Consider the following 8,830-nt stretch of genomic DNA (forward strand, 5'->3'; position numbering starts at 1 on the left):
TATTTATGACAAACCCACAGCCAATATCATACTGAATGGGCAAAAACTGGAAGCATTCCCTTTGAAAACTGGCACAAGACAGAGATGTCCTCTCTCACCACTCCTATTCAACATAGTGTTGGAAGTTCTGGCCAGGGCAATCAGGCAGGAGAAAGAAATAAAGGGTATTCATTAGGAAAAGAGGACGTTAAACCATCCCTATTTGCAGATGACATGATTGTATATTTAGAAAATCCCATCGTCTCAGCCCAAAATCTCTTAAGCAACTTCGGTAAAGTCTCAGGATACAAAATCAGTGTGCAAAAATCACAAGCATTCTTATACACCAATAAAAGACAAACACAGAGCCAAATCATGAGTGAACTCCCATTCACCATTGCTTCAAAGAGAATAAAATACCTAGGAATTCAACTTGCAAGGGATGTGAAGAACCTCTTCAAGGAGAACTACAAACCACTGCACAACGAAATAAAAGAGAACACAAACAAATGGAAGAACATTCTATGTTCATGGATAGGAAGAATCAATATCATGAAAATGGCCATCCTGCCCAAGGTAATTTATAGATTCAGTGCCATCCCCATCAAGCTACCAATGACTTTCTTCACAGAATTGGAAAAAACTACTTTAAAGTTCATATGGAACCAAAAAAGAGCCCGCATTGCCAAGACAATCCTAAGCCAAAAGAACAAAGCTGGAGGCACCATGCTACCTGACTTCAAACTATACTACAAAGGTACAGTAACCAAAACAGCATGGTACTGGTACCAAAACAGAAGTATAGACCAATGGAACAGAACAGAGCCCTCAGAAATAATACCACATATCTACAACCATCTGATCTTTGACAAATCTGACAAAAACAAGAAATGGGGAAAGGATTCTCTATTTAATAAATGGTGCTGGGAAAACTGGCTAACCATATGTAGAAAGCTGAAACTGGATCCCTTCCTTACACCTTATACAAAAATTAATTCAAGATGGATTAAAGACTTAAATGTTAGACCTAAAACCATAAAAACCCTAGAAGAAAATCTAGGCAATACCATTCAGGACACAGGCATGGGCAAGGACTTCATGTCTAAAACAACATGAAGGGGAGGCAGGAGGGATAGCATTAGGACATATACCTAATGGCAACAAAAGCCAAAACTGACAAATGGTATCTAATCAAACTAAAGAGCTTCTGCACAGCAAAAGAAACTACCATCAGAGTGAACAGGCAATCTACAGAATAGGAGAAAATTTTTGCAATCTACTCATCTGACAAAGGGCTAATATCCAGAATCTACAAAGAACTTAAACAAATTTACAAGAAAAAAAACCCCATCAAAAAGTGGGTAAAGGGTATGAACAGACACTTCTCAAAAGAAGACATTTATGCAGCCAACAGACACATGAAACAGTGCTCAACATCACTGGCCATCAGAGAAATGCAAATCAAAACCACAATGAGATACCATCTCACACCAGTTAGAATGGCAATCATTAAAAAGTCAGGAAACAACAGGTGCTGGAGAGGATGTGGAGAAATAGGAACACTGTTACTCTGTTGGTGGGACTGTAAACTAGTTCAACCATTGTGGAAGACAGTGTGGTGATTCCTCAAGGATCTAGAATTAGAAATACCATTTGATCCAGCCATCCCATTATTGGGTATATACCGAAAGGATTATAAATCATGCTGCTATAAAGACACATGCATACGTATGTTTATTGCGGCACTATTCACAATAGCAAAGACTTGGAACCAACCCAAATGTCCATCAGTGACAGACTGGATTAGAAAATATGGCACATACATACCATGGAATACTATGCAGCCATAAGAAAGGATGAGTTCATGTCCTTTGTAGGGACATGGATGCAGCTGGAAACTATCATTCTCAGCAAACTATCACAAGAACAGAAAATCAAACACCGCATGTTCTCACTCATAGGTGGGAATTGAATAATGAGATCACTTGGACATCACACACCAGGGCCTGTCATGGAGTAGGGGAGGCAGGAGGGATAGCATTAGGACATATACCTAATGTAAATGACAAGTTAATGGGTGCAGCACACCAACATGGCCCATGTATACATACGTAACAAACCTTCATGTTGTGCACATGTACCCTAGAACTTAAAGTATAATAAAAAAAAAAAAGAAATGCTTCAAGATGCTGTCAACATATTTTAGTGTAAAATTAATACCCCAAAGGAATTACAAATAAGAAATGGATAATAAAAAACAATAAACATTTATAGATCATCTATGATATGCCGATCACTGTAGTGGGCTGCAAAACATACCAAAAAAAAAAAAAAAACAAAACAGATTATACCTAAATAACATCCAGATTTTACTATAAAAGATTTTTAAATAACAATCTAAAATCATATATGTGCCTTTGAAATGTATAAATTTTTCTTTACAATCAATTGACTTCACTGTGTTCTGCTTAGGCTGAAATTAAAATTTGTTTTCCTAAAGCCCCCCAAATCCTGACAACATGAGGAAACACTATGATTTGTAAAGACAAAGTCAAACAACTTACAAATAGGTAATATTATATACATTATTGATTATGCTAATATTATATACATTATGTATTACAAGTGTATATTATAATGTATTATCTACATGGTGATAGTAATTTAAAGTGAGCCTTTTTTTCTCCACTGTTTTAACCACTAACAACAACAATAAAAGCACTGAGTTAAAAAAATTTTTAATTAAAAATTTAAAAGCATTTTAGTTGCATTTCATTTAAGATCAATACATTTGGGTGAGTCAGGTAATATTATGCTAATATTATATACATTATGTATTACATGTGTATATTACAATGTATTATCTGCATGGTAGATGGTGATTTAAAATGAGCCTTTTTTTCTCCACTGTTGAAACCACAAACAACAAGAAAAAAGCACTAAGCTAAAAAAAAAAGAATTTTTAGTTAAAAATTTAAAAGAATTTTAATTGCATTTCATTTCATATTAATACATTTGGGTGAGTCAGTCAGCTAATAATGAGTAGTAACACAAAAATTACACTGAGCCAAAGTCTTACTGCAATCAGAAAAGTCACAAAGAATCTTTACCTCATGACTCCCACTCTCCTCACTTAGCCCATAACTAAATTTAAACCATTCCTGTAAGAACTGTTCTTTGAGAAGTGGAAAGAATATTTCATGCATAGTATTAAAGAAAATGAGCTTCTGGATAAAGACACACAGAAGACGGAGAAAAATAAGGGTTGCTTATAATATCACACTGCTAACTATAAATTCCAATTTCCTAATTCTCTCAGGCCATAGTTATTCTTCTAGTTTTAGAAGAGAGGAGATAGGCAGTTCTTCTAATTAAGCTCCCTCCCACTTGAAATTTCAGTCTTGTAAAGCTCACTCTGTTTTTATGCTAGCCTGAGAAATTTGCTGACAATGAAATTTCCACTTTAAATATTCAGCATGATTTTAAATGGGTTTCTTCAAATTACTCTTCAGTGGACCTTTAAAACCACAATTGGAGAGATAAAGGTAATTAGAAATAGCAATGTAAATGGAGTTCAATCTCTCAGATGTCCTCCAAAATGTAACATCCCCTGCTCTTACCCAGTTTCCCTTAGGATGTTAAACAGTTCAACCATTTATCATTACACATCACTCATTCCATTTGCACATCACAAGATATATCCCTGCCATTCCAATTAGTATCCTACTGTGTCACAGGAGATAGAATGTTAATCACAAGAGCTATAGCAGTTAAACTGAAATAGTGTACATGAAAAGGATATACAAAATGACAAATGGAGAGACTCTTTTCAAGTCTTGGCCAAGCCACTTAGTAGTAGTGTGACCTTGAGCAAGTCCCTTAACCACCTCTCCTCATCTGTTGTGAAAACTGAATAATCACATGAGTGCACTTTATAAGCTGCAGGTACTATACCAATATAATGAGATACAATGATTATAGCTATATATGTAACAGTTAAAAAAATCTTGACCCAGAATAATAATTGAGGTCTACATCAACCTAAAACACTCATTCTCCATGCATCCTAATAGAGCCACATGTCCAAGAGAGGTCAAGCGACAATCCTTGGAAGAAATGCTGCTATCCTGGCCAGCGGAAGGTATCACAATCTCTCAAGTCATCATGTACCTATCTGTTAATTAGATAAGTTCTTTATGCAAATGTAAGCCTGATGGAGACACATTATAGCCAAAAACACAATTAATGCCAGTGGGAAATACAGCAAAACTTCAAATTAGATTCTATTTATACTCTACCACAAAGTATAATTACTTGTTCATTGGAAACATATCATTGATTACAAGGGCTAGTGGATGAAAGTATTAGGAAGATCCTGGGATCAGTCAAGAAATATGGTGCAGGTACGTTCAAATTCTTAAAGAAACTGAAACATATTTTCACTTATGCATACCATTAATCACAACCAAAAGCTTACTTAAAAGAAGTGTAATAGTCTCATGAATTCAGTATTATATTTTTAAGCCTGGCAAGAAAAAAACTAAAAAGTATTCTCTGTTGCTAAGATGAACAACTTGAGATATAAGAGGCAACATCTTACAAAGACTACAGAGGTACAACAGTTGTAGGTTAATTCAAACGTCCATTAAGGTCTTCAGTCTTCAATAGTTTCTAGAATCCAAAACGCACATCCCTAGCAGAGTTAAAAAGATACTCAAAAATTTTAAAATAAATGTCAAGTAAATTATTCAATCTTCAAAAACCTGATTACTCACAGATAATGATCAGGATCAAACTTGGCCAGCTCAGCAGCCAGGCGCTTCTGTCTTCGTTCAGCTGCAGGGGTGAAATCTGGATTCTTAATATCAATAACATCATTCAATTCATCCTGAGGATACCCAGAAAAGAAATAACTGCTATCTCTTATATTTAGCATTTAAAACTCAAATTTTATACAAAATGCCAAAGCACAGGAAGAACCTAACTGATCAGTAAACCATAGTGCCACCTATGACATTTAGATTCAAATCCAACAAATGTTTAAGCACCTACTACTTGTTAGGCCCTGTGAGATCTTTCTCATAACTTATCTCATTTAATCCTTACAACAAACAAGCTGACTGACAGATATTAAGGCTATAAAAGTGTAACATAAAAAACAGAATGGAATAAACCCCTACAAGCAAGGAGGAACATTTAACTCAACATCCATTTCCCCATTTACACCTAGGTATTTGAAAGTTATCAACACAGAGTGGCTTGATTTTCAGACATCCACATATAGTCTCTTCTTTCTTCCTATAGTCTAGCTCAGCTGGTCTAAAGAAGCATTACTATACAGACAATATCCCTTATACGAAATGCTTGGGATCAGAGTGTTTTGGATCTTAAATATTTCTAAATTCTGGAATACCTGCATTATACCAGTTCATCAGGCCTATTCCAATAATCCCAAATGCGAAATGCCCCAAAGAGTATTTCCTTTGAGGGCCATGTTTGTGCTCAAAAAGTTTTAGATTTTGGATCATTTCAGATTTCAGATCCTATAAAAGACTACATACAAGCTGAGCGTGATGGCTCACACCTGTAATCCAAGCACTTTGGGAGGCCAAGGCGGGTAGACTGCTTGAGTCCAGGAATTCGAACTATCCTGGGCAACATGGCGAAACCCTATCTCTACAAAAAATACAAACATTAGCCAGGCGTGGTGGCTCATGCTGGTAGTCCCAGTTACTCGAGAGGCGGAGGTGGGAGGATGGCTTGAGCCCAGGAGATGGAGGCTGCAGTGAGCCAAGATCATGCCACTGCACTCCAGCCTGGGAGACACAGCCAGACTCTATGAGAGAGAGAGAAAGAGAGAGAGAGAGAGAGAGATTACAGGCTCATGTCTATAATTCCAGCACTCTGGGAGGCCGAGGCAAGAGGATCACGAGGTCAGGAGATCGAGACCATCCTGGCTAACATGGTGAAACCCCATCTCTACTAAAAATACAAAAAATTAGCCTGGCATGGTGGCAGGTGCCTGTAGTCCCAGTTACACGGGAGACTGAAGCAGAAGAATGGCATAAACCCAGGAGGCAGAGCTTGCAGTGAGCTGAGATCATGCCACTGCACTCCAGCCTGGGCGACAAAGCGAGACTCCGTCTCAAAAAATAAAATAAAATAAAATAAAATAAAGCAGTTCTTTTCCTCTCTCCTCTTCCCCCTGGCCTCCAGATTCGGGGCCTCCACATATAGTCATGCAACATGTACACAGCAGAACATGAGTGTTCTATGGCAGTGCAAGCCCCACCCAGGCTTGTTCTATGCACAGTCACATGTAGCAGCCCTGTTCAAACTGGACCCTAAAAAGAAACAGAAACAAACTAAAAGCAAAGGTAGCTTGGGGTTTAGAAGTAGAAGGCACCAATCAACCAAACGGAAGAAAGAGGATGAGAAGTGTTCAACTACAGCAAGAAAAAAAGGTTCCTTTTTCTTTTAAACAACTGCTATGGCCACTAGTTACTAGAGCTATCTAAAGATAGACATTGCCAAAAAAAGGTCATGTAGGATTTAAATTAGGCTTATGGAAGTTTATGCATAGGTTAGGCAGAGACAATCCAGAGAGAAAATAAAGAACAGTGAACACATCTGGCTAGTGGGTCTCCTGGAAACAATGGCCTCAGGTCCCCGTGTGGCCAAAAGGACAGGGCCAGCAAGCCTAGTGTCCTGCAGCGCTGGCAGCAGCAGTCCCAGGAGCTTGCTGGGTTGGCGCCCAAAGACTCTAGGATTGTTGCTGCTGGCAGCCACCGCTGCCAGAAGCTTGTTGTGAAGTCCTGACTTTGAGCAGCCAGGGCAGTTTTCCAAAGGCACCCTGGTGGCTGGCAGCAATTTCAGAAAGGAAAAAAAGACTGGGGGTAGGGAGAGTATATCTCTGTGTATGGGGAGTAGAGGGAGGAATGTTCAGAGAATTTATTTCAGCAAAAATATTTTATTTTCTTATTATCAGTTTACATATAGAAGTTTACAAGCAAATCCTGTCTAAAAAGTTGGAGGCAGGCCAGGTGCGGTGGCTCACGCCTGTAATCCAGCATTTTGGGAGGCCGAGGTGGGTGGATCACGAGGTCAGGAGATCGAGACCATCCTAGCTAACATGGTGAAACTCTGTCTCTACTAAAAATTACAAAAAAATTAGCCAGGCATGGTGGCAGGAATCTGTAATCCCAGCTACTGAGGAGACTGAGGCAGGAGAATGGCATGAACCCAGGAAGTGGAGCTTGCAGTGAGCTGAGATTGCGCCACTGCACTCCAGCCGGGGCGACAGAGCAAGACTCCATCTCAGGAAAAAAAAAAAAAAATTGGAGGCAAAAAAATGTGAAAGACTTCTGTAAAGGGCTAAATTATTCAATGAAGAAAAGATCCCTGAGTTGCAATTATGAATTTTTTTACTTTCTTCTTTGTATTATATTTCTATAATAAATCTGTATTGCTCTTATTCTTAGAAACAAAAAAAGCCATTTTTCATCTATTGAGGGAGGAAAAAGCTGTAAAAATACTGATATGAATAGTTAATGAAGCTGTATGGACATCTCTTCATCTACGGGCAGAACTAGAAAAAATAAACTTGTGCGAAAATAGTATTTGAGAAAATGGTGAAGTTTTCAAAATCATTTTAAATTAGAAGAGATGTTCTAAAATATCTTATTTGTGATCATCATTTCAGTTTCTTCTAGCTGCTTTACTCATAGAAATAGGGTCATATTATTAACCTTACATGATCACTCAGTTTTGAACCACTTGTTACAGCTGCCATAAACAGAGCAGCTGTGAATGCAGAAGAACTCTACAAGTAATTAACCAATTATGCAAGATTTCTGTGGCAATATTTCATAAAACATATCTACCTTAATACCTTCAAGAGGATACATTTGAATTTTTGGAATCTTGAGTTTACACTTGATTTCTAAAAAAGTCTGGTTGCTGCACACAAAGTACTCAGCAGAGTGCTACCCAAATCCCCTGGTGCAAGGTGAGCTTCAAAATTCACTCCTTCAGAGTTTGGAAAGGTAACATGGTGCGCACATCATATTTTATGTAATACCCTCTAAGATGTCTGGGGCAGCGCCCATATCCAAACACTACTTCTACAAGGAAGTTTTGAATATGTACACTAAGTGGGATTTAAAAACCTGTATCAGTTCAGGTTAAGTTTTGCCACCAAATTAAATATTTTAAAACTTTTAGTCTTCAGAACTTTGTGTGATCCCAGCATTCCACATATGGGGTTATAAACCTATACTACAAGTAGTATACTATTCACTTTATAAAACCCTTAGAGTTTTCCCAGATGCTCAGCCGTTTTTTCCCTACATTAGTGAATATGCATTCAAATTGTTTAGAAAAGCAATGCTCATGCAATTAAAATTTGAAGAGTTTAATGATTTTAGACAATTAAGCCATTTTAAATGCTTAGAATAATAAACATTAAATTCAGTGGTTCATTTCCTTTTTTTTCCTTTTTTTTTTTTTGTTTTCCCCTGAGATTTCGTCTCACTTTGTCACCCAGACTGGATGGAGTTCAGTGGCGCAATCTCGGCTCGCTGCAACCTCTACCTCCTGGGTTCAAGCAATTCTCCTGCCAGCCTCCCAAATAGCTGGGATTACAGGCATGCGCCACCATGCTCAGCTAATTTTTGTATTTTTAAGCAGACACAGGGTTTCACCATGTTGGCTAGACTGGTCTCAAACTCCTGACCCTCCTGCCTCACCCAATTGCTGGGATTACAGGCATGAGCCACCACGCGCAGGCACAGTGGTTTATTTCTGATGGGAAATAGAGGGATGTAAACAAAAAGGGATTAGACAGGCATGA

The 8,830-nt window shown here is 38.0% G+C and overlaps 1 protein-coding gene across 2 annotated transcripts in view; it reads right to left on the minus strand.

Annotated features, from left to right (window-relative positions):
• SHQ1 (SHQ1, H/ACA ribonucleoprotein assembly factor) overlaps positions 1–8,830 on the minus strand; it is a 113,636-nt gene that overhangs the window by 95,035 nt on the left and 9,771 nt on the right. For both annotated transcript variants that reach the window (XM_011937210.1, XM_011937211.1), the window contains exon 5: positions 4,755–4,867. In XM_011937210.1, the coding sequence (XP_011792600.1) occupies positions 4,755–4,867 (113 nt within the window). The remainder of the gene's footprint in view (positions 1–4,754; positions 4,868–8,830) is intronic.

This window comes from Colobus angolensis, unplaced genomic scaffold, assembly GCF_000951035.1.
Source record: "Colobus angolensis palliatus isolate OR3802 unplaced genomic scaffold, Cang.pa_1.0 Scaffold160, whole genome shotgun sequence".
Lineage (NCBI taxonomy): Eukaryota > Metazoa > Chordata > Mammalia > Primates > Cercopithecidae > Colobus > Colobus angolensis.